This window comes from Lepus europaeus, chromosome X, assembly GCF_033115175.1.
Source record: "Lepus europaeus isolate LE1 chromosome X, mLepTim1.pri, whole genome shotgun sequence".
NCBI lineage: Eukaryota > Metazoa > Chordata > Mammalia > Lagomorpha > Leporidae > Lepus > Lepus europaeus.
The window spans coordinates 82,317,712-82,344,749 of record NC_084850.1 but is presented as its reverse complement, the minus strand read 5'-3'; the positions used below and the strand labels follow the sequence as shown (position 1 = coordinate 82,344,749).

Here is a 27,038-nt window from a genome sequence, read left to right as displayed (position 1 = left end):
CCCGGGGTGCACAGTAGCAGGAAGCTGGAATAAGGAGCAGATCCAGGACTGGAACTCAGGCACTACAACATGTCCCAAGTAGGATCTTATCGACAGCACCAAATGCCCAACCCCAAAGTCACTATGTAACTGGTTAAATAATGAGTTAACTGAAATATGTTCCTTGCACTATTAAATATTGGTAATGTTATTGATTGTTGAGTTAGCACATAATTGCAAATATATGTTTAATGCTAGAGTGTTAATTTCTCAAGCAGCATAAGAATGTCCCATTTTGTTTTAAGTTTGGCAATACTCCTGTGTCTATGTACAGGTTGAAAGGGAATGTGCTTTTGCATATTACTTTCTCATGACATGTTCTGACACATGAATGAAAGGAATGAAGGATTTTTCAATGTACTTAAGTTCTTTTTACAACTGCTAATTAAATTTTACAGCCATTTAGAAATACAGTACTTGTTTTGGAGCCAGTGTTGTGGCGTAGCAGGTTAAGCCTCTGCCTGTAATGACAGCATTCCACATGGGCACCGCCAATTCATGTCCCAGCTGCTCCACTTCTGATCCAGCTCCCTGCTTAAGTCCCTGAGAAAATCAGCAGAGGATGACTCAAGTGCTTGGGCCCTGGAACTGACATGGGAGACCTGGAAAAAGTTTTTGCTCCTGGCTTCATCCTGTCCTAACCCCAGCCATCATGGCCATTTGGGGAGTGAACCAGTGTTGGAAGATTTCTCTCTCTCTTTCTCTCTCTCTCTCTCTCCCTCCTTCCCTCTCCTCCGTCTCTCCCTCTCTTTCTGTAACTCTACCTTTCAAGTAAATAAATCTTTTTTAACAATAGTGCTTGTTTTAAAATAAATTTTAAACATATAGTATGCACTATGTATATATGTATAGTATGCACACACACACATATATATATATATATATATATATATATAGCTAAGAAGAGAGCCTTTCTGCTTAAAACTGGTTTGTGTCCTTGAAATTGAACTATTATCATAAATGATGAAAGGAGAATATGATATTCCTGTATAGTTTTAATTGGATTCCTAACATTCTTTAAAATGTCGCTAAGACTAAAGTGTTAAAAATCATTTGAACCAAAAAATACAGTAGCTTATTATTCAACAAACTTTTAGTAAAAACCTACTAGATTCGGTTATGCTACTAGGCATGATGGAAACTAGTGAAATTAAAGGAGTTTAGTACAAGACAAAAAGGACTTGGGGATCAGTATTTGAATTTTGATTTTTTTCCCACCCACTAGATACATGATTTTGGGAAAATCATTTAATTCATTAACTTGGATTTTTTGGAGAGTCCGCTTTCTTGTCTGTAAATGAGAATGACAATACTTTTTTGAAGGCTTTTTACTTAGTACAATATCCAGCCCATGGTAAATACATAGTTACTGGTCACTGATTATTGCTTGCCTGACATGGAGTTTTTTAATAAAAATGAGTGTCTTTTCCTTTTTACTTTCTTTTTTAAAGATTTTATTTATTTGAAAGTCAGAGTTACACAGAGAGAGCAGGAGAGGTGGAGAGAGAGAGAGAGAAAGAGAGATAGAGTAGGTCTTCCTACTCTGGTTCACTCCCTAATTGGCTGCAATGGCTGGAGCTGTGCTAATCCTAAACCAGGAGCTTCTTCCGGGTCTCCCACGCAGGTGCAAAGGGCACAAGGACTTGGGCCATCTTCTACTGCTTTCCCAGGCCATAGCAGAGATTTGGATCAGAAGTGGAGCAGCCAGGACTCGAACCAGTGCCCAGTGCTGGCACTGCAGGCGGCAGCTTTACCTGCCACGCCACAGCACCAGCCCCTCCTTTTTACTTTCAGCCTATCATTGACTAACAGAAAATGGTAGTCACGGTGTTACAGTACCATTTAACATTTAGGACATCACCTATGTTATTCCTACTAAAATCAATAAGTAGGTTATCAAAGGCTTTTAAAATTCGTTTTGACTTCTTATTACATATTTCAGTTGGCCTGCTGGAAGACAGAACTGTAAAGACTAGGTCTTTTTTCTCCAAATTGGTTGAACAAATACATGAAAGCCATTTGTAAGGATCAAACTTTGAGTATCTGAATAGTAACTGGTCACAAAAATTATAGTTCCAAAGGCTATATTAATGGGGCAAGGGCTACTTTTGATTAGGAATATTTTCATACATACAGAAACATAGAAAGAATAGCATAATGCATTTCCATATACTATCTATCATCCAACTCCAAAGATTATTTATTAAAGTAGGTTTTAAGCAGAAACAGCCAAAAGTTATGACTTTTCCATATCAGGTGTGTAGTTAGAATCCCGCTTTAACATTTGCTCCTTGTTAAGCTTCATTTACTATTAATTTGGATTTATGTTCTGTAAGTATTCCATAAAAATTTTTTGAGGACACATTTATAAATCAAAAGACAAAAAATGTACAGGTTAGTAACAGTTTTAAAACAAAGGAAGAATTTTATATGCTGGATAGAATATATTTTGTTCTGTCTTTGTTTTTAAGGTTTGGCTTGAGCAACAAGTTTGATACTGAATTTCCTTCAGTTCTAACAGGGAAGGTAAGTGAGAGTTTGCTTTGAACTTTTCAATATGAAAGCTTTATTTTATGGCTTATTCAGTGTTATGACAGATGCTCTTACTCATTAGTAATGAAGTCAATAACAAGAGGCTTCCGTGCTTGGAAACTGGATTGGTAGTGACTAAAAGCTGTCTCCATGACTACCAGCTATGACTACTCATGTTGTCCATTATTCATTAATACCAGTGTTGTTTATCTGTTCATCTTTTCCAGTTTTGCCTTTTTTCTCAGCACAAATATCTACAGTTGTTTTCATTTAAGTCAGTAATTACCAATGTTTTTAGAGCTAACAATGTTATTTTTTAACTGCATAACTTATATTATTTTTAAAGTACCCTGTAGTAGGATTTGTTATATGCAAAAAGAATAAAATTTCTGGCTACACAATTTTCTGCCTTTTACATAGTTTAAGTTTCTAAAATTGGACTCACTGCAAAAAATGTAACCTCTCTGTTCTCTGGTTCCTTTACATTCAGTAGTATCTTTTATCATTGAAGCTTGAAATTAAAGACTCCCTAAATTCAAAAGTATAAATCTAGAGACCTAATGTACAGCATGATGACTATAGTTGTAAATATTACATGACAGAAATTTCTAAGAGAATAGATCTCAGGTGCTCTTACTACAAAAAAAGGTAACTATGTGAAGAGATGGGTATGTTAATTTGGTTAACTGTAATAATCATTTTACCATATATATCAAAACATCATGTTGTTCATCTTAAATATACACAATTTTTTGAAAAAAAAATTATATTTGGAGAACCCTCTTACAGTAGTAATGGTAGCTATCTAGGCCCAAAGAAGAAGTCTGACTAAGGCAAAACATTATTTACACCTGTGTGTTATTTGAGACAAGGAAGATGAAGAGAAAAGACCTTGGACTGCAAAATACTCAGTAATTCCTAAATGGTTAATAGCTGAATGCTTAGGTAGCTTATATTATGATTTGAGGTTAAAAGAAATTGACGTTTTATATTTTGGAACCTATAATTTAATTTTATTTTGTTTAATTTTAGTACTGACATAGTGATGTTAGAATAGATTTTGGTCATATTTTAAAATCATTCCATTCTCTAAAGGATAATGTTCATTTTTCTCATACTGTTAGAAAAATGAGGTACAAATCAGTGTGTATATTGTATATAGGAAATGGATGGGGGAAATCAGCATATTAATAATTGTATTTGCACATAAAGAGAATGTAGAAATATATACATGAAATTGAGAAAAGTGATTCCCCTCGCTGGGAGAAGAGGCATGAGGATAAGCCTGTTTTCTGAATATCTTTTAAGACTGTTTTGATTTTTTTAACCATGTGACTAGATTACATTTCAAACCTTCCTTTACTTTTACTTTGTCCTCTCTTATGCTAAACTCTTTTGAGAATAGTTTAAGATGCTTCTATGAATATTCTCTTTTTTTCATGATGCATTTTCTAGCTGCTTACTCTCTTTGCTTTTGGCCTAAATCCAGAAACCTCTTGGCCCTCTCTCTCCCCAGCCACTTTAGAGGGAGAGGGAGAGAAAAAGACAGCTTCTTTCTCTTTCTTTCTTTCTTTTTCTTTTTTTTTTTTTTTTTGATGATGTGTCTCTAATTATTGTGAGAAATTATAATTTAACCCTGGTAGGTATTTTATACTTTATCTACTTCATTTTCCCCCTGAAAAATGGAATCTGTCTTGAGAAAGAGTAAAATAAATAAACCTTGTTGTCAGATCTGCATTTGTCTCCAAATTCTGTTGCTTCCTGGCTATATGGCCTTGGGCAAATCACTTCTCTGTGCCTTAGATCTTTTTTTTTTTTTTAAGATTTATTTATTTATTTGGAATCAGTTCTGGCATGAAAAATAGAGATGATGCTGATAATGCTCTCACTTCCTGTTTTAAGGGTTTAATTGAGAGAATATATATGAAATTCCTATTGTATTGTCAGGTGCTTAGTAGCTTCCCAGTGTTACTTTGTGATTGCTGTTGGCCATGCTTCCATCAGTGTATCCAAGTTTCAGCCTGATTATTTTGCTAGTTCACTAACTTTAAATTTTTAATTGTGTTTGCTACTCTTAATCTAAGTAATAATTTATTCTTTAGTCCCAATTAATCTGTCCTATTGCCTGTTGACCACTTTTGTCTTTCCTAAGATATAATATCAAATCCTTCCATAGAATAAGCATGAGATCATAGTCCATGGTTAACATTAGAAGATACATGGTCCTTTAACTCTTTAGGACCCAAAGAAGCCTTAGATGTGTTGTATGTTCTACCTTCCTACTCTAATCATTTAGATACAATTGTGGGGGAAGGTCCAACCCATAGGCCATATAAGGCCTGCAAAATTGTTTGGTCTGGCCCTCCCTGCCAAGGCAACCTCAGGAAGGACTCAAAATTCTATAAATCTGTAACCAGCTAATTTGCAAGTTGATAATTTTGTATGGCCTGTGAATTATATTATAAATATCCAAATGACCCTTAGCAGAAATAAGGTTCTCTACCCTGATAGTAGAATAATAATAGTAGAATAATTCACGAATTGAAGCAGCAGTTTATACTTAGATTTTATATATGAGTTAACTATAAATGTTTTTTCCAAATGAATAAAAACAGATGTGGGCAAATCTCTTGAATAATAATATATTGGTAGAAAATGGTAAGTTCAATATTAAAATGACAGAGAATATGAATTAAAATATCTCCAGTGGAAAACTTAGTCTTTTTGTTCTCCTTGATGCTGTTAAATGTGTTTTTTGGATTGTTGCATCCAGCTTTAGTATTGATTTACTTAAAAAAAAAAAGGTTTGAATTCTAGGTCCAAGAAATTCTAGAAAATGAATAACCTAAGAAATGTCAATGAATAAAGTTCCCAGACTTAAGAGTTACCCATTTTTAAAAAATTAACTAGTCTTATATGCTCAAGAAATCTTCAAAATATCTTTTCACACCTACATATTTCTTTCCAAGCCTTCTGAAACTTAAAATTCTAGTGACCCAAAAGATAGTATTGCTTTTTAACTAGAGGAGTAAAAATGGTAAGTAGGCTTTTGTTGTGTGTTAACATAACTTAAATGATCTGACTATGAGCCACTCTTAAAAGTCATCCATTCTTTTCAGATGACTGCTTTTGTAACATATACTATGATGATGCATGCATGTTTATTCAAGTGTGCATTATTTATAGTATGTAAAATTTCTCATATATTTGTAAGGCATGAATGATACTATGGTGTTTTTCTCATGTGTGTTTGGTGATGAGAAAAACACAAAAGGAATTCTCAATGTCTGATTTGTAAGAGTCACGGGGTGATAACATTAACTTTATTAATTTTCTCTTTAACAAGGTAATTTTTTTTCCTAGTAGGCACTGTTTCATTTGTATAGGTTACTTTGGGTTATCAAAATTCTTCTTTATTGACTGGGTGAAAAAGCAAAGAGAATTTGCATGAATCTGAAAAATAATTTAAGAAAAATTCAAATTCTGAATTTTCTAGCCTTCAGGTTAAAACATTTTTTAAAATAAATAAATGCAATACCTAAAATTTTTTTAAAAATCCACTTGTTACAAAATCAGTTTTCCAGCATGGATGAGATTCTGTATAGCTTTTATGCCTTTCTGGGCTAAGCAAAATGAATTCTTAAATGCAAAAATAAAGCCATTTTGACAAGTTCTGTGGCTCAGTATTACTTTTGTGCTCCCTGTGTGTTAATGCTTTTAATGTAGAGAAAGAGATCATCTTTTATATTAAACACACAAAAGATAATTTTCCCTATTTCACTTTAAGTCCTCCTGTCATGATAGGACATATCAAGCAGGTATAGATACACAGATTGTGGTGGCCAGAAAATGAAAGAACTGTAGAACTTTAGAAAAGAAATGAAAGCTTCCAGCTTCCGGCCCTTAACTTGAAACAATTGCATGGTGTTATGGGGAAATTAGTGTGTAGCTTTGGTAATCTTGAGCCATAAAAATCAACTTTTACTATTGTGATCCAATATGACAAGTGATTGATAGGGTTGTGTCCTCCACAACTGAAGGAGGCAAATCAGTCCTGCTGGGGTTTGCTTAGATTTTCTTCTGTTTGCAGGCTCCTGCATCCTGTTATAAAATATTATGACCCTTCTCCTGGCCTTTATGATGTGGTTTTTTTTTTTTTCCAAGAGAGTCAAAAGGAATGAAACGTTTTTTTACAACCTACCGTTCAACCAGAAAGTCAGGAGCTTCCATCTAACTTTCATTACTAGAGATACTCAATTATACGGAAGTAAATGAGTCAAATGTTATTAACACTGATTCTACGCAGTTAACTAAACATTTTTTCCGCATTGTTTAAAATCAAATCCGGTATTAGCCAATTCTCATTTCCTATGCCTTTTTCTGTTTTACGACTTTTACTGTTATTCAAATACAGATTTGTTTTTTCAAAGACAATTCTGGCTTCCTCTTAAAGCCAAAATGCAGGTTTTAGTTTTTGTTTGAAATACTAGTAGAAGTTTTTCTTTTCAATATATTTGTATTATGACTTTAAGGAATTTCAGTACTCATTTTTATTAACTTGCTTAGTTTGTCTTAATTGGTCTATCATAAAAAATACAATTTGAGACTATTCATATGTTAAAAGTGGAAAGTGTTGGTGGAGAAACAGGAAAATTGTCATGCTTTAGGAATGTTTTTGTTTTCACTTTCAGAAACATGTAACAAAAGATGTTTTTAAATAAATTTTATATCCCTTTGCATATAATTTATTTCTTTCACAATGTTTGAAATAAACAGCCAGTTTTATTTTCCTTTTCCCTTTTATTCTGTAGGTTTAGTCTCCCTCAGAATTCTAACACTTGTCACCCCTTGCAGAAATACAGCTTTCTTTTCTGAGGCTTTTATAAACGTATTTTTCTATTCTTTTACCCTGACTTCTTTCTGCACATAGCCTCATGCTTCGCTGTACTTTGAGCTTTTTCATGTGTGCTTATACTTACAAATAAAAATTCTCATTTGAATTACAGGCACTTAAATTTGTAAATAGACAGTTAATTTTATAATTTACATGAATTTATATCAAAATGGCTGTATTTAAAAATGTTAGTGATTTTGGCTATACAACTTAAAGAGAGTTGATAATGTTACATTACAAATTAGAGCTAAATATATAAATGTATTTTTCTTTATTTTAACTTCTGTGTGGTTCCACAGGAAAAAAGAAGTTGACTATTGCTGTTTGGAGAGGTGAATCTTAAGATAGGAACTTGGTACCTTTTTTGTAAAAAGGACATCTTTTTTTCTCTGTGGAATTAAAGACATGAAGAGCATTAAATTTACATTCAAAATGCAGCAAATTATTATTCTTTTTTATGATGAATTGTGTATCAGAACTGTGGAGTGTCAACAGTTACTTGATCAATCCTCTTGCCTTTGTGTGAGACTCCATACAAAAGAGAGCTGTGATTCAGATCTACTTAAGATGTGATTCAGATGTCCTTTTTCAAAGCATTCTAATCAGAAAGTTCTAAGGTTTAATTTGCATTCTCCATGATGTATCTAAAACAGGTTATAGATGGGAAACTGAAATTCAGGAAAATTAAATGATTTTGCCTTGCATTTTTCATAGCCAATAAGTTATTAGAGTCCAGATCTCTTGATTTATGTCTAATGTATGTAGCTCATCTTCAATTTTCAACTATAAGGCATGATCCTCTGAATCTATTTCCGTATTTACATGATAAATTTTATCATTTAATTGGAATTCTTTGTATGCACTGATTGTCTTTACATCCTGTTGCTGTTGATCTTAATGGATAATAAAATTAGTTTATTTGTCCCAGATAAATTTTTGAGCCTTATGATTTCACAACTACTGAGTGTTAACACATTAGGAAGAAAATAAGACTCCTGGGCTAAACAATTAACTTTATTGGATGACATGAGCAGTTCTAAAGAAGCTCATTTAGTTAATGTTTTAATCATGACTGTGCTGAATTCTGTGGTCACATAGCTTTATAATACATATAGGTATATGTTTTGTAGTGTTGATTCTAAGGTATATCTATTAAAAGACAAAAAATGTAATAAATTGATTCCGCTAGTGAAATTTTTATTGGGAAGAGTAGTAAAGCTCCAAGTTTTTGATAAGCTACCATGATCATGGGGTTTTTACTTTCCAGCAGGTTATTTTCCTAACAGTTTTTTTAACTTTTGGTTTCACAGCCAGATGTGCAAATTTTTTCCCATAAATTTTACAGTTTGACAGTTTTCTAAATGGAAGGGAATCATTTTTGTCATTCAGAAATGTGATTTCACTGAAAGAAAACTATTTTTAGTATACCTTTCAATTTTGTATCCTTAAAATAGAATTTTTGGTATAAATCTAATTATCCCTGTCATGCTCATGACTTTGAACTGACTTTGTCATTGTTTACAGAGAGGCAGAAGCAACCACTTCCAGGAATGGAAGTAGTAATTCAACATGTTAAATTTATATATATAAAGACATTTCAACTTTGAAAAATTCACAGTAGTTATGAGTCCATATTATGTTGATATTAACACATCATTTTGAATGTAACCACAAGGTATTGTGTTTAGTTGGTGTAACTTTCCTCTGCAAACAATGGCAAATGGTAATTAAAATTGATATGTTGCAAAATTTGCCAGAGAGAAAAGATTGCAAAGATGCCTTTTAAAATGTAATCAAAGAATAGTGCCAAGGTCTAATTTTAATTACATTTCCTGTGGTATTATTTGGATTTTTGTTTTATTGTGCTTCTAATCTTACTCAACTCAGAGTGACTGCAGACTACAAATAATATTGTCTTAACAGTGAGAATATTTGGTCACACAACTGCTTGAAGGGTATACATTACCATCAGTTTTATCACTGTCATTTTATTGTTGGTTATCTCAGAAGATTGTTTTTGAACATCAGGCTAAGTTCTGTGAATATGATATCACATTATTTTGCTTTCCAATGTCATCAAAGAGTATGTGATACATATTTATGGGGTGAAATGGGAAGAAAATATATTTAGACATTTGTAATTCCAGGAGGCATTTGTGATAAAACAAACATTTTCTTTAGGTTTAGAGATAAATAATGAAAAAGCTGCCCACAAACTTTTAAAGGTAGTGCCCTTGTTGTAGGTGGCCCCAGAAGAATTTAAGACCAGCATTGGCCGTGTGAATTCATGTTTGAAAAAGGCTCTCCCAGTCAATGTGAAATGGCTGCTGTGTGGTTGTCTCTGCTGTTGTTGCACACTGGGTTGCAGCCTGTGGCCTGTTATTTGTCTCAACAAAAGAGTGAGTAACCGTTTTGTTGTATAATAATAAGAGCTAATATTTGTTGAGTGCTTACTGTGTGCTCAGAACTGTTATCAAGTACTTTATATAATACTATCCTTATTTAGAGATGCGGATTCTTATCATTTTAAATAAATACAGTGTAAGTGAAGAACTTAAGTAAATATAAATATGAGTAAGCTACTTATTCTTTTTACAAAACCTGAAGCTATGCCTCAAGGTACTGTATATCGGAGTTACAGGTGTATGGGAGAGCTTCTTCTAGCTGAAGAAAGGCAGAAGTGAGAGTAACCAGTGGGAAATTCTTAGTTTTGAACATGTCACAATAGTCTTCTAACATAACATTACTAGTTACATTATGGATTTAAGATACTGTCTTAAACTTGTCTTTAAAATTTCATTTTAGTCTTTAGAATGATTATCCCCCAGTGGGGGAAAAATAGCTTTAGAACTTTTAATTGAAGCCAAGGAGGAAAATTAATTTGTTTTACTTAAAGTTCTTTTCCCAGTACAACATTAATCGTTTTATTTAAACTTTGAAATAATAATTAGTCCACTAAATCAGCTTCAAAATTATAGCACCTTGTGGAGGAACAATTAGTGGTACAGTTATTTCATTAAGGCTAAAAATATTCCCAGGACATGCTGGTTATTTTTTCCTCTCCATCTTTACTCAACCCTCTTTAATGCCTACTTCAAAAAAATAAAATACTGCCATTTATCATCACAAACACCTTTTTGTGTGGAAAAGTTAGGCATTTTATTTTTGAATGGAAAAGTTAGGCATTTTATTGATTCCCTTGGTAACCACCAGTAGGTCAGAGCTTTCCTTTAAATGGAGCTTAATTTATTCTTTGTCAAAGCATGTACAATATTCTCAAATGGCTTTCCATAAGTTAAAAAGCTGACAGTATAAATTTCTCCTCATAATTGTCATATCTTCCTTTTAAAAGTTATAATCAATAACTCTTACCCATCCTCATCGTTTTAAAAACCTCTATGTGAATTAATCATGATTTGGATTTCCCATCATATAAGTACAACCTATCTCAATTACTTAAAAACAGATTTTCAGTTTTAATGTTATAGAATCAGTGGCTCACTCACTGTCACTTTCTCTCTGTATCTCTGTCTCTCTCTCTCTCTCTCTCTCTCACCTATTTAAGCCTTACTTATTTATCTGTTTGTTAATACCTCCACCCAGAGGACCTGAGTAGGGAGAAGCGGTTTTTATTGGTTCGTTCATTTGTTCATCTGTCTGTTGAATTTTCAATGTAAAATCAGGTAATACTCATGTTGTGATTTCTCCCTGTTCACCATTACTTTGGTTAATTTAGAGTTCATGCTGAAATTGAGACATCAATGTGTCTACTTCACCAATCTGGCAATTCAAAAGTTACTTCACGTAGATTTGCAAACTGCAGTCCCATAAAACAAATCCAGCCCACTCTGTTTCTCAATAAATCAATCAGCTATCAATACTTAAAAATTAGGATATTTATGGTAAAATTTGAGATATCCAGTCTCTCATAAAATCTAAAAGTCTGGTTTATTAAACCCACATACCTTTGTGTCAGCAGTTGGCTCTAGCTAGATGGAGGCTACTCCTTTTAAATAGGACATTCAGTCTCCTGTTCACCATAGAACTACTCAGCATTTATATGATCTGCCTTACATGAATGACAGGCAATATCGTTCATGGCCCCTGATTTTGTACAATACCATGTTGTCAGTTCATAAACATTAAGTACATGCTGATGACCTTGTGTAAGTTACTGCCTGTTTCCTCACCTATAGAATTAGGACAGTATGTGTACTATTTACTTTTAAGGTGTTTGTGATGATAAAGAGATTTAAGACATCTCAGAGTGTTTTTGTGTACATGGAGGAATAAAAAATAAAATGGAAAATTTTAAGGATTTCTATACCCTTACTTCAGCTTTCCAATCTATAAAATAAGTTTATATATATATATATATTATATATATATATATATATTATACTAGTTTAGTTGAAATAATCCTTAGCATTCAAATAGCCCAAGTCCCTTATTTTACAAGTGTGGAAACTGACAGCCAGAGAGCTGAAGTGACTTTCCCAGTATCACACAGCAAATGGTACAACCAGAAAAATATTCCTTTCTTTGTTTTTTCCCCTTGCCTCACTGTATTCTCTTGACTAAATCATATTTATTTTTTCTTCTTAAAAATTTATTTAATGGGGGCTGGCGCTGCGATGTAGTAGGTTGGGCCTCCACCTGCGGTGCCAACGTCCCATATCCACTTCCAATCCAGCTCACTAATAGTAGCCTTGAAAAACTGTGGAGGATGGCCCAGGTGCATGGACCCCTGCACCCATATGGGAAACCCTAAGGAAGCTCCTGGCTCCTGGCTTCAGATCAGCTCAGCTCCAGCCATTGTGGCCATTTGGGGAGTGAGCCAGCAGATGAAAGTCCTCTCTTTATCTCTCCCTCTCTCTTCCTATAACTCTACCTCTCAAGTAAATAAATAAATCTTTAAAAATATATATATTTATTGGGACTAGTGCTGTGGCACAATGGGTTAAGCTGCCATCTGCATGACTGGCATCCCATATGGGTACTGGTTCGAGTCCTGGCTCCACTTCCTATCCAGTTCCCTGCTAATGTGCCTGGGAAAGAAATGGAGGATGGCCCAAGTCCTTCGGCGCATGCACCCATATGGGAGACCTGGAGGAAGCTCCTGACTCCTGGATCCTGGTTCCTGGCTTCAGCCTGGACCAGCTGTAGCCTTTGCAGCCATCTGGGGAGTGAAGCAGCAGATGGAAGATATTTCTCTCTCCCTCTCTCTCTTTCTCTCTCTCTTCCCCCCCACCTCTCCCTCTTTCTCTGTCACTCCAACTTTCAAATAAATAAATAAATCTTTTTAACAATTATCTATTTTTGTATTTATTTATTTGAAATACGGAATAACAGAGAGAGGGAGAGAGCCTCTATTTGCTGCTTTATTCCCCAAATGCCTACAACAGCCAGGGCTGGGCGAAGTTGAAGCCAGGAGCCAGGATCTCCATCCAGGTCTCCCAAATGAGTAGCAGGGACCCAAGAACTTGGGCCATCATCCAGTGCCTCCCCAGGTGCATTAAGAAGCTACATTGGAAGCAGAGGAGTCAAGACTGAAACTGGCACTCCAAATGGGGGAAGCGGGTATTTCCAGGCGGCAGTGTAGCATGCGGTGCCACAGCGCCCATCCCAACTCATGTTTCTTATGTCCTATTCCCTATTCCTGAGACAAGAAACATTAGAATAAGTGACATAATCAACAGCCTACTGGATTTTAATTCTCTTGCAGTGGTTGGAAAACTTTTTCTTGAAGAACTAGATAGTAAAAATTTCAGGTTTTGTGGCCCAGAGGTGTTTTACAGCTACTCAGGTCTGCCATTGTAGCATGTAAATAACCATAAACAGCATATAAATGGATTGCATTGCTGTGTTCCCATAAAAGTTGATTTACAAAAACAGGCAGCAGGTCAGGTTTGATCTGTGGGCTACGGTTTGCCATCCTGCTGTAGCCATCTCTAGTTGGGTATCAAGCTCTATCAAAGTTGTGTCTTTGTTTATCCACAAAATGAAACAGGAATAATGTGATTACTGTGGCCTGTGTCACAAAGTTGCTATGTGAATCAATGACTAAAATATCTCCAGGAAAAAATTCTGTGTTAGTCTACCTTATGAGTTATTTTTTGAGACAGTATAATTTGTGATTGTTTTCTCTAACATAGCAGGTAATAGAGAAAAGAAATCTTAATCTGGGTGCATTGAGCTGGTCTATCATGGTTTCGGGGGGGTTTCATAGCTACATGGTAGCACCACTTACTCATTCTTGAATCTACCACTCAGCTGTGATAGTGTAGTCAGTTTTCTGGCCTAGTCACACTACCGCCCTTAAATTTGAAATTACTTTGACTTTTCCATGTATTGTCTTAATGCTTCCTGAATTGAGGGGGTATTCAGAAGGAAGGGACTATTCTCTGTCTCACAACATGAATATCATGTTTTAGGAGATAGAAGTTATAATTCATTGTCTTATTTGATCCCATATTTTTGTATATAGTCATAAAAAGAAAGAAAGCATATGATAGAAACAAAATCCTCAGCCATCCATTGAGCCATATGGAAAACAAAACCAGTCTTTGTTACAAGAGATAAATAGTTCAGCTGAAGTTAAGTAAACTACTTATAATCTCTATATAATTTATACCTATTATATATGCCTTCCACAAAAGACATTCTGTATTCCTAGACAAAGACAGCATGCGTAAAGCTAGCACTCAGATACTAATAATTTGTTCTTAGCCTGGGTTTTCCTTTCTTTCTCACCATCTTTGAACCTTTTTTGTGTCAAACTTGAGTCATTTGGCTATAATCAGTTATAAAAAAATGACAGTGTTTATGACATGTAAAATGCTAAAGGCTAAGTTTGCTTCATTTGTTCTTTTATCACCTTTGCTGGCTAACTATGCTGCATGTAGGATTTTATCAGCTCCACAAAAGTACAATGGTTGGTATTAAGCTAACATTTTTTTCCAATCAGTTTGAGAGCCACTCATCCAAGGTTTTCCAAAACACTTTATTAGGAAATAACTTACATTCCATAATGTTTACTCACAATTTGTTGAATTTTAATATACTTACAGAGTTGTGCAACCATCACTGTAATCTAATTTTAGAACATTTCCATCATCCTGAAGGGAAAACTTAAACTTGTGGCCATTTTTAGTCAATCCCCATTTCCCCAGAATTCTCTCAGTTCTAAGTGACCACTAGTCTACTTTTTCTCTTATATTTGTTTTTTTGTCATTTCAGATATTGCATCCATATAATACGTATTCTTTCATGGCTAGATTTTGAAACTGAGCAGAATGGTTTATATTATGGAAAATACACATAAAATTTGCCATTTTAACACTTTCAGGTGTATAATTCAGTGGCAGTAAGTACATTGGCAGTGCTGTGCAACCATCGCCACTGTCTAGTTCCAAAAATTACTCATCACCCCAAATCTATTAAGCAGCCACTCCTCATGTCCCTTTCCCTTACTTAGGAAATTAAGAACTGCAATTACGTCTTCTGTTTTTCAGAAGAGTTTAAGAAAGACTACTATTAATTATTTAAATATTTGGGACAATTTGCTAATATTTGGGCAATTTGATGGTAATTTGGATAATTTGCTAGTGAAAACATCTTTTTGTAGAAGATTTTTCATGGTACATTTTGATTACTAATTAAGTCTCTTACTTGTAACAGATTTATTCATATTTTCTATTTCTACTTGAATCAGTAATAGGAGTTTGCCTATTTCATCTAGATATTCTAAATTATTGACCTGCAGTTGTTCTTAGTATTCTCTTGTAATCTTTTTATTTCTGTAAGATTGATAGTAATGTCTGTAGTTTCATTTCTGACTTTCAGACTTTAATAATTTGAGTCTTCTGTATTTTTCTTTTTTTCCCCTTAATCCTTACACCTGAAGGTTTGTCAAATTTGTCAATCTTTTCAAAACTTCTGGTTTTGTTCATTTTTTTCTGTTATCTTCCTATTCTCTATGTCATTTATCTCCACTCTTTGTATTTTCTTTTCGTCTGCTATCTTTGTGTTTAGTTTGCTCTCTTTCATATATCTCCTTTAGAAATAAAATTAGGTTAGTGATTTGAGGTCTTTCTTCTTTCCTTTTTTTAATTAGAGAGAGAGAGAGAGAGATCTCCTATATGCTGGCTTACTCCCCAAATGCCCATAGCAGCCAGGGAGGGGCCAGGCTGAAGCCAGAAACCTGGAGCTCAATCTGGGTCTCCACATGGGTGATAAGGACCCCACTACTTGAGACATCCCTTGCTGCCCCTCTTCCTGGGTACATATTATCAGGAAGCTGGAATGAAGTGTGGAGTCCTATGAAGGCTGTCCCATATGGAATGCCCATGTCCCAAACAAAAGGAAATACATCCCCTCATCTTAATTCTTTCTTAATGAAGGCATTGAGTGCTCTCAATTTCCTTTCAAATACAGCTTTATTTATGTTGTGTTTTTGTTTTCATTCACTTTCCAGTTTCTTTCGTGAGTTCTTTGGCCCATTGGTCATTTCAGAATGTGGTGTTTTATACATACATTTGTGAATTTTCCAGGTTTCTTCTCTCATGATTTCCAGTTTCATTCTCTTACTACTGGGGGAAATGACCTTGTATTATTTTAATCTTTGTTTTTAACTTATTTAGGCTTGCTTTGTGATGTAACATATAGAATGTCCTCAAAGATGTTCCATCTATACTTTTTTTATTTTTATTTTTTTGCCAGGCAGAGTTAGACAGTGAGAGAGAGAGAGACAGAGAGAGAGAGTTGTAGACAGTGAAAGACAGACAGAGAGAAAAGTCTTCCTTCCATTGGTTCACTCCCCTAATGGCCGCTACGGCCGGCACTGCGCCGATATGAAGCCAGGAGCCGAGTACTTCCTCCCAGTCTCCCATGAGGGTGCAGGGACCCAAGTACTTGGGCCATCCTCCACTGCCCTCCTGGGCCACAGCAGAAAGCTGGACTGGAAGAGGAGCAACCGGGACTAGTACCCAGCACCCCAACCAGGACTAGGACCCCGGGGTGACGGCACCGCAGGCGGAGGATTAGCTAAGTGAGCCATGGCACCGGCCTCCATTTATACTTAAGAAGAATTTGTACTACATTGTTTTGGGTGGGGTGTTCTGTATTTCTGTTAGGTTTAGTTAGTTGATAATGTTCAAGTTCTGTATTTATTTATTGGTCTTCTGTGTAGTGATTATTATTTTTTAAAGAGTTTTTTTTTCCATTTATTAAACTTTTATTTAATGAATATAAATTTCCAAAGTACAGCTTATGGGTTACAATGGCTTCCCCCCCCCATAACTTCCCTCCCATCCGCAACCCTCCCCTTTCCCGCTCCCTCTCCCCTTCCATTCACATCAAGATTCATTTTCAATTCTCTTATATACAGAAGATCAGTTTAGTATATATTAGGTAAAGATTTCAACAGTTTGCCCCATATAGCAACACAAAGTGAAAAAACTACCGTTGGAGTACTAGTTATAGCATTAAATAAGAGTGTACAGCACATTAAAGACAGAGATCCTACATAATATTTTTTTAAAATTGATTAATTTTCTATGCCATTTCCAATTTAACACCAGGTTGTTTTTTTTTTCATTTCCAACTTAAAGAGTTATTTTTATTTATTTGAACAGCAAAGTGATAAAGGTGTGGGGGGGAGAGAAAGAGATATCTTTCTTTCATCCCTGCTTCACTCCCCAAACGGCTACAGTGGCTGGGGCTGGGCCAGCCGAAGCCAGGAGCCTGGTACCCCATTCAGATCTCCCATGTGGGTGCAGGGACCCAATGACTTGGGTGGCCTTCCACTGCTTTCCCAGGCACATTAACAGGGAGCTGGATTGGAAGGGGGAGCATCAGGACTTAGACTGGTGCTTCCATATTGAATGCCATGTCACGAATGCTGGCCCCTGAATAGTGTTTATTCTTAATGTCACTATTATTGTGGAACTATCTACTTTTCCCTTCAGTTTTGTCAGTTTTTGTTTCACATATTTTATGTTTCTGTTTTTATTACATATATGTTTATAGCTGTTTCTTCTTGATTAATTTACTCTTTTATAAATATATACTGTTGTGGACTGAATGTGACCTTCAAAAGTTCATTATGTTGAATCCCTAATCCCCAGTGTGATGGTATTGAGATGGGACCTTTGGAAGGTAATTAGGCTCAGATGAAATCATGAGGGTAGGGGTCCTTATGATAGGATTAGCCCACATGAAAAGAGATCAGAAAGCTCTCCTTCCCTTCCCCTTTTCCTTTGCCTTGCTCATTTTCACTCACCTTCATCCCTCTGCATCCTCCTTCCTCCCTCTCCCTCTCTATCCTCCCTTCTTGCTACCCTCATTTGCCACCCCAGTTCAATTTTGACCACTGTTTATATGCTATATCTTTTTCCATCCTTTCACTTTCAATAAATTTGTGTCAATTTTTATGTTGAGTCTCATGTAGACATGTAGATGGATCATGTTTTTAAACTTATTCTACAGATTTCTACATTTTATTTGAGAGCTTAATCTATTTACATTTACGGTTATTAATGATAACATAGGAGTTCACTAGGGCTGCTATAACAAAGTACCACAGACTATGTGGCTTAAACATCAGAAATATATTTTCTCACAATTATGGTGGCTAGATGTCAAGGATGAACATGTTGCGGGAGTTGATTTTTTTTATGGCATCATGTTTCCCTGCCTTATAGATAACCATTTTCTTCCTTGTGTCTTCACATCAACTCCCCTCCATAAATTCCTGTTTCTAATCTCCTCTTCTTATAAGGATGCTAGTCATATCCAATTAAGGCAAACCCTGAACAATCATTTTAACTTGCTTTTAAAGAGAATTATTTCGTTTATTTGAAAGGCAGAGTTACAGAAAGAGAGAGAGACAGAGATCTTCCACCAGCTGGTTCATTCCCCAGATGGCCAAAACTAGGAGCCTGGAACTCCATCTAGGTCTCCCACATGAGTGGCAGGGACCCAAGCACTGGGGCCATCCTCTGCTTCTTTCCTAGGTGCGTAAGCATGGATCCAAATTGGAAGTAGGGCAACCGGGATTCAAATTAATGCTCATATGGAATGCCAGCATCACAGGTAATGACTTAACCCACTGTGCCACGATGCTGGCCCCCGACTTAATTACTTATTTAAATAGCTTGTTGTTAAATATGAAAGTACTCCAGAAAGTTCATGGAAAAATTGAATTAAAAAATAGGTTTATTTTGGGACAAAAATTTTGGGGGTATCTTGCATACACAAGGTCTTTAAAAAGTTCATGAAAATATATGTTATGAAGACTATGGATGGATTTCAAATCTTTTATACCACAATAAATTTACATGTCAATTTTATTTTCCATGAACTTTTTTTTAGCATCCTCATATAGACACATTCCAAAGTACTGGGGTTATAACTTCAGCATAATATGTTAAATAATTATTTATTTGCTTAAAAGGCAGAATTACAGAGAGAGGGAAAGATTATAGATCCTCCACCTTCTGGTCTACTCGCCAGTGGCCACAAGGTCTAGGGCTGGCCAAGGCTGAATCCAGGAACCTGGAACTCCATCCAAGTCTCCCAGCTGGGTGACAGGGGTCCAAGTACTTTGGCTATCTTCTGCTACTTTCCCAGGTAAACTCGCAGGAAGCTGGATCAGAAGTGAAGCAACCACGATCTGAACTGGTGCTCATATGGGATACCAGTGTCGCAAGTGGTAGCTAAATCCTCTGTGCCACAAGACCAGCTTTCAGCGTATGAATTTTGATCAAATGTAATTCAGTCTGTAACACATAAAGAAAGACTGCTATTTTGTGTTTGTTTTCCACATTTCATTTTTTTTTTGCTCCTCAATTCCTCCATTACTTCCTTGCTTTGTTTGATTTTTTTACATCTTCCAATCTTTTTATATTTAACTTTATATTTCAAAATATTTTTAAATTTATGAAATACAAATTGTGAAGTTGTACAGAGTTCTCATATATCCCTCACATAGATTCTTATATTAATATACTTGTAATAATCTATAAAACATACCCACCTTCTCCTATTAGAGTGTATTATGTACCTTCTCATTTCTTTATCTGTATTTTTAAATTGTTTTCTTAGTTGTTACAATTAATGTCTTAACTTTATAACATGCTAGTTTGAATTAATTAGCTTCAATAGTACATAAATTCTGCTTCTCTATACCTCTATACCTCCCAATTTATGTTATCACAAATAACATCTTATGTATTGTGGCCCTTAATCTAAGCTTAGCATTATTATTTGTGCATGTCTCTTTTAAATTGTATTGGATGTAAAGAGGAGTTCCAAACCAAAAATACAGCAGTATTAATATATATGTAATTTTCCAATATTCTTTTTTTTTTTTGATAGGCAACGTGGATAGTGAGAGAGAGACAGAGAGAAAGGCCTTCCTTTTTGCCGTTGGTTCACCCTCCAATGGCCGCCGCGGCCAGCGCGCTGAGCCGATCCGAAGCCAGGAGCCAGGTTCTTCTCCTGGTCTCCCATGTGGGTGCAGGGCCCAAGGACTTGGGCCATCCTCCACTGCACTTCCGGGCCATAGCAGAGAGCTGGCCTGGAAGAGGGGCAACCGGGACAGAATCCAGCGCCCCGACCGGGACTAGAACCCGGTGTGCCGGTGCTGCAGGCAGAGGATTAGCCTAGTGAGCTGCGGCGCCGGCCCCAATATTCTTTATTTCAGCATATGACTACAGTTATAGTGTGGTGTCCTTTCATATCAGCCTGAAGGACTCCATAGAATTTCTTGCACCGAAGTTCTAATAGCGATGAATTTCCTCAGCACATCTATGTCTGGAAGCTTCTTAATGTCTCCGGTTTTGAAGAGTAGTTTTGTTATATGTAAAATTATTAGTTGATGGGTTTTTTTCAATACTTTAAATATATTATTCAAACAGTGTCTGACTTTCATGGTTTCTAATGTGAAATTAGCTGTTAATCTTATTGAGGATCCCTTAAAGGCACTTCCCATTTACTGCTTTTAAGGTTTATCATTGTTTTTTGGTTTTCAATAGTTTTATTACACTTTGTCTTAGTATGGCTCACTTACAGTTTGTTGCACCTGAAATTTATTTACCTTCTTGGGTTTTTCATATTTCTCTGTGTGTGAATCCAAATTAGTACCTACTATCACTTGGTTTCAGCCTGATGAACTTTCTTTAGTGTTTATCACAAGATGAGTCTGTTCTCAGTTATTATCTAGGAAATTCTTCATTTCATATTCAGTTTTTTAGACAATTTAAAAATTTCTTAAAATTTATTTTATTTGAAGGGCAGAAAAACAGAGATATTCTGTCTTATGGTTTACTTCCTAAATGTTTACAACAGCCAAAGCTGGGCCAGTCCAAAGCCAGAAGTCCATAACTTGGTCTGTGTCTTCCACATGGGTGACAGGGACACAAACACTTGAGCCATCACATGCTGTTGTCTCCCAGGGTATACGTTAACAGGAAGCTGGATCAGAAATAGAGAAGCCAAGATTCCAACTTGGCACTCTGATATGTGATGCTGGCATGCCAAATGGCAAAACAATCGCTGTGCCAAAAGCCCACCCCTAATTTTTTGATTAGTAGATTTTTTGAAAATATTTAGATTTACAGAAAAATAGCAAAAAGTACAGACTTTCCATAACTCTTCCAACACAAATTTTCCCTATTAACATCTTGCATTAGTATCATACAATTGTTAAAATTCATAAGCCAGTGTTGATACATTATGATTAACTAAAGTCCATGGTACTCATTAAGATTCACTGTGTTCTGCATTCCATGGGTTTTTTTTTTCTTTTTTAAAAATTTTATTAAGTTTATAAAAGTTTCATGTATTTCATATATACAGATTTAGGAACACAGTGACACTTCCCCCACTACCCTCCCTCCTGCCCACAGTCCTTCCCTTCCTCCTCCTCCCTCTCACATTCCCACTCTTAATTTTAACAAAACTCTATTTTCAATTTACTTAATGCTTGTATAGTTAACCCTAAAATTAGTAAAAGAGTTCAACAAATAGTATGAAGAAAAACACAAACAAGCAAAAACACTGTACAGTCATCAAATCTCAAAATGTCTTTCACTCTAATACATTACCTTTCAGATACTCTATTAGTTACCTCGAATCAGGGAAAACATAAGATATCTGTCTTTTGGGGACAAGCTTATTTCACTAAGTATAATGGTTTCCAATGACATCCATCTGGTTGCAAAAGAAAGGATTTCACTTTATTTATAGTTGAGTAGTACTCCGTAGTGTATATATACCACAATTTCTTTATCCAGTCAACAGTTGATGGACATCTGGGTTGATTCCATATCTTAGCTATTGTGAATTGTTCTGCAGTGAACATGGGAGTACAGATAATTCTTTCATATTCTGATTTCTTTTGGTTTGAATAATTTCCAAGAGAGGGATGGCTGGATCATGGTAGGGCTATATTCAGATTTCTGAGGTATCTCTATACTGTCTTCCACAGTGGCTGCACCAGTTTATATTCCCACAAACAGTGGACCAGAGTACTGTTTTCCCTACATCCTCACCAGCATTTGTCATTTGTTGATTTCTACATGTGAATCTTTCTAACTGGATTGAAATGAAACCTCACCATGATTTTGATTTGCATTTCCCTAATGGCTAGTGATCCTAAGTATTTTCTCAAGTGTCTCTTGGTCATTTGAATTTCCTCTCTTGAAAATGCCTGTTCAAGTCCTTTACCCATTTCTTAACTGGGTTGTTTGTTTTGATACTGTTGAATTTCTCGAGCTCTTTATAGATTTTGGATGTCAAGCCTATATCAGTTTTGTAGTTTGCAAATATTTTCTCCCAATCTGTCAGTTGCCTCTTCACTTTGCTGACTGTTGCTTTTGCAGTGCAGAAACTTCTCATCTTGATATAATCCCATTTATTAATTTTGGCTTTGATTGCCTGTGCTTCTCGCGTCTTTTCCAAGAATCTTTGCCTTTGCCAATCTCTTTCAGAGTTTCTCCAATGTTCTCTAGTAACTTGAGGGTATCAGGCATAGATTTAGGTGCTCAATCCATTTTGAGTGGATTTTTGTGAAAGGTGTAAGATATTGGTCTAGTTTCATACATCTGCATGTAGAGATCCAGTTTCACCAGCACCATTTGTTAAAGAAACTGTCCTTGCTCCAAGGATTGATTTTAGCTCCTTTGTCAAAGATAAATTGGTTGTAGATTCATGGATTGATTTCTGGAGTTTCTATTCTATTCCATTGGTCCACAAGTCTGTTTTTGTGCTAGTACCAGGCTGTTTTTGATTATAACTGCCATGTAGTATGTCTTAAAATCAGGTATTGTAATGCCTCTGACTTCGTTTTTGTTCCTTAAGATGGTTTTAGCTATTCAGGGTCTCCTGTGTTTCCATATGAATTTAAGCATCATTTTTTTTTCTAGATCTGAGAAGAATGTCATTGGTATTTTGAGATCACATTGAATCTGTAAATTGCCTATGGTAGTATGACCGTTTTGATGATATTGATTCTTCCAACCATGAACATGGAAGATTTTTTCCAATTTTTAATATCTTCTTCCATTTCTTTCTTCAGTGTTTTGTAATTTCCATCATAGAAATTTTTAACATCCTTTGTTAAACTTATTCCAAGGTGTATAATTATTTTTGGAGCTACTGTGATTGGGACTGATCATGAAAGTTCTTTTTCAGCCATGACATTGTGTATACAAAGGCTATTGATTTTTCTGTGTTGATTTTATATCGCGTCACCTTACAAAACTCTTTCATGAGTTCCAATAGTATCTTAGTAGAGTCATTTGGATCCCCTATATATAGGATCATGTCATAGGGATAGTTTGATTTCCTCATTTCCAATTTGTATCCCTTTGATTTCTTTTTCTTGCCTAATGGCTCTAGCTAAAAGTTCCAAGGCTGCAATGAATAGAAATGGTGAGAGTGGGCATCCTTGTCTAGCTCCGGATCTTAGGGAGAATGCTTCCAGCTTTTCCCCATTCAGTAGGATGCTGGCCATGGGTTTGTCATAAATTGCTTTAATTATGTTGAGGAATGTTCCTTTTATATCCAATTTGCTTACAGTTTTTGTCATGAAAGAGTGTTATATTTTATCAAGTGCTTTCTCTGCATCTATTGAGATAACTATATAGTTTTTGTTCCTCAATGTGTTAATATGATTTATCACATTGATTTTCAGATGTTGAAGCATCTCTGCATACCAGGGATAAATTCCATTTGGTCTGGTTGAGTGATTTTCCTAATGTGTTGTTGAATTTGATTAGCTAGTATTTTATTGAGGATTTTTGCATCTGTATTCATCAGGGATATTGGTCCATAGTTCTCTTTCTCTGTTGTACCTTTTTATGGCTTAGAAATTTAGGAATTAAGGTGATGCAGGCTTCATAGAATGAGTTTGGGAGGATTCTCTCCCTTTCAATTGTTTTTGAATAGCCTGAGAAGAATTGGAATTAGTTCTTTAAATGTGTGGTAGAATTCAGCAGTAAAGCCATCCGGTCCTGGGCTTTTGTTTGTTGGGAGGGTCTTTATTACTGATTCAGTCTCCATCTTGGTTATTGATTTGTTTAGGTTTTCTGTGTCTTCATGACTCAATTTTGATAGATTGTATGTGTCTTGGAATCTAGCCATCTCTTCTAGGTTTCCCAGTTTGTTGGCACACAGCTTTTTGTAGTAACACCTGGTGATTCTTGATACATCTGTGGTATCTGTTGTTATATATCCTTTTCATCTCTGATTTTATTGATTTGGGTCTTCCTTCTTTTTTTGGTTAGTTGAGCCAGTGGTGTATCAGTTTTGTTCATTTTTTCAAAAAACTAGCTCTTCATTTCATTGATCTTTTGTATTTTTTTGTTTCAGTGTTGTTTACTTTTTCTCTAATTTTAATTATTTCTTTCCTCCTGCTAATTTTGGGTTTGGTTTGTTGTTTTTCTAGGTCCTTGAGATGCAATAATAGCTCATTTATTTGGTACATTTCCGATTTCTTTATGTAGGCACAGATTGCTATAAAATTCTCTCAACACTGCTTTTTCTGTATCCCATAAGTTTTACATCACATTTTTTATTTGATCTATATCTATTGAATCCATCATTTCTAGTATTTCATTTTGATGTCTTTAAAATCTCAATTTCGTGAGAAAAAATTCATTCATGTCATGTACGGTTTTCTTTAGTTCAGGATTTGCATGTGATTGTTTTAGAGTAATCCTATGATTAATTTTTTGAATTCTGTTTCCAGCATTTCCTCAATCTCTTCATCTTCACATTCTAGTATATTAAATGTTGTGTTTCTTTGTGGGGGTGGGGTCATGGTGTCTTCCTTATTCTAGTTTCTGGAATTCCTGCATTTGCTTTTAGGCATTTATGGAGTTGATTTTTGTTTTGTCCCTGATGGCATTTATCTTTACGCTATGCCTTTGTGGCTTAATGGAATATCTGCACTTTCAATGAATACTAGTAGGTGTGTGGTGGGTGTAGCCAGGGAACTCTGTAAAGCACTCTGGGGTGAGACAAGTATCCAGGGTAACACCCAAGTTGGACGTGGTAGATCTCAATGCCTGGATGTTAGCCCCAGTGTGTTCTACACCACTGTATAAACTGCACAAATGGTCTGTGCAGTCTTCACTGTGAGCACAATTCCCGCTTCAATGACCTTTTTTTTTTTTATTTTATTTTATTTTGACAGGCAACGTTAGACAGTTGAGAGAGAGACAGAGAGAAAGGTCTTCCTTTGCCATTGGTTCACCCCCCCAAGTGGCCGCCACGGCTGGCACGTTGCAGCCGGTGCACTGCGCTGATCTGAAGCCAGGAGCCAGGTGCTTCCTCCTGGTCTCCCATGCAGGTGCAGGGCCCAAGGACCTGGGCCATCTTCCACTGCCTTCCCGGGCCATAGCAGAGAGCTGGCCTGGAAGAGGGGCAACCGGGACAGAATCCGGCGCCCCGACCGGGACTAGAACCCGGGATGCCGGCACCGCAGGCAGAGGATTAGCCTAGTGAGCCACAGCACTGGCCTTCAATGACCTTTTATAGGCAACCAAGGTGCTCCAAGTATGTGGAGCTGCACCCAGTATTGCCAAGAGACCCTGCTATACCCTGCACTTTCTCTTGTAAGCACTGAGACCCTCAGCACAGAAGGCTCCCACAGTCACTGGGTGCACAGGTTTCTCTATGCCCTGCCAGCCTGTCCAGTCAATGGAGAGGCAGATGTTCCCTGAGACAGCTCCACCCAAGTGTCTTGCTGCTGGGAGGCTGTGAGTGCCTCACCATCCTACATAGTTGCCCAGCCTCTTCCCAGCCAGGCTCAGAATCAGGGGGGACTGCAGATTGCTCCCTCCCCTAGAATCACTGGATCACACATGTACACAAGAGCTACCGGCCTAATATTGCTGTCTCCACACCACTACCACCAGTAATCCTGAGAAGATGGTGTCCTGTCTCAGCCAGTTGCTGTGTTCACAAAGTCTCCCACAGCTCCTGCCCTAACTTAAAATGGCGCCTGCCATTTCTCAGTTAGACAACAGGTACTGTTGTGGGGAAATTGGGGGAAAATAAACATGCCCACTCTAATTCCACGGGCAACCACTAGCAATCACTAGTCCCCAGAGCTCCAGCCTGGGCTCACGCCATGCTCTCCCTCTGGCTATATCACCACGGGTTGCTGCAGTCCAGTCTCACCACCATATCCAGGCTGCTGCCTGCACCGGGCCTTGGCTGCTTTAGTTCTGCTTGTGATTGCGTTTGTGTTACTCATCTGCACCTTCCACACAAGTCCATGGCATTCCTCTTCCTCTTGTAGGATTTCCAGTGTGGTGCTCTCCAATTTTTCCCTGAGAGTGCACTTCCTGCACTTTTTTTTTTTTTACTGTTCATCTCTAGCCTAGTGCAATATGTCATTCCCTGGTCCACCATATTGGAATCCTCTCATTCTGTGGGTTTTTACAAATGTTTAATGACATGTATCTATCATCATAGTGTCATAGACAACAGTAGTAGTTTCACTGCACTAAAAGTCTACTGTACTATGCCTATTCACACCTATTCATCCCTTCCTCCCATTCCTAAATCTGAGCAATCACTGAAAATCTTATTGCCTCTTCAGTGTTGCTTTTTAAGGAATATCATATAATTGGAATTATGCAGAATATAATCTTTTCATATTTGCTTCTGTTACTTGCCAATATGCATTTAAGGTTCATCAGTGTGTTTTCCTCACATGTTAGCTCATTTCTTTTTTTAAACTTTTATTTAGTAAATATAAATTTCCAAAGTACAGTTTATGGATTACAATGGCTTTCCCCCCCATAACTTCCCTCCCACTCACACCCCTCCCATCTCCTGCTCCCTCTCCCATTCCATTCACATCAAGATTCATTTTCAATTATCTTCATATACAGGATCGATTTAGTATATATTAAGTAAAGATTTCATCAGTTTGCACCCATACAGAAACACAAAGTGTAAAATACTGTTTCAGGGCCGGCGCCGTGGCTCAACAGGCTAATCCTCCGCCTTGCGGCGCCGGCACACCGGGTTCTAGTCCCGGTCGGGGCACTGATCC

General features: G+C 36.4%; 1 protein-coding gene across 1 annotated transcript in view; it reads left to right on the top strand.

Moving 5' to 3' along the window:
* Nucleotides 1–27,038, top strand: part of CHIC1 (cysteine rich hydrophobic domain 1) — an 81,194-nt gene that overhangs the window by 9,767 nt on the left and 44,389 nt on the right. Inside the window, exons 2-3 of the mRNA XM_062183716.1 lie at nucleotides 2,511–2,565; nucleotides 9,709–9,864. Of these exons, the coding sequence (XP_062039700.1) occupies nucleotides 2,511–2,565; nucleotides 9,709–9,864 (211 nt within the window). The remainder of the gene's footprint in view (nucleotides 1–2,510; nucleotides 2,566–9,708; nucleotides 9,865–27,038) is intronic.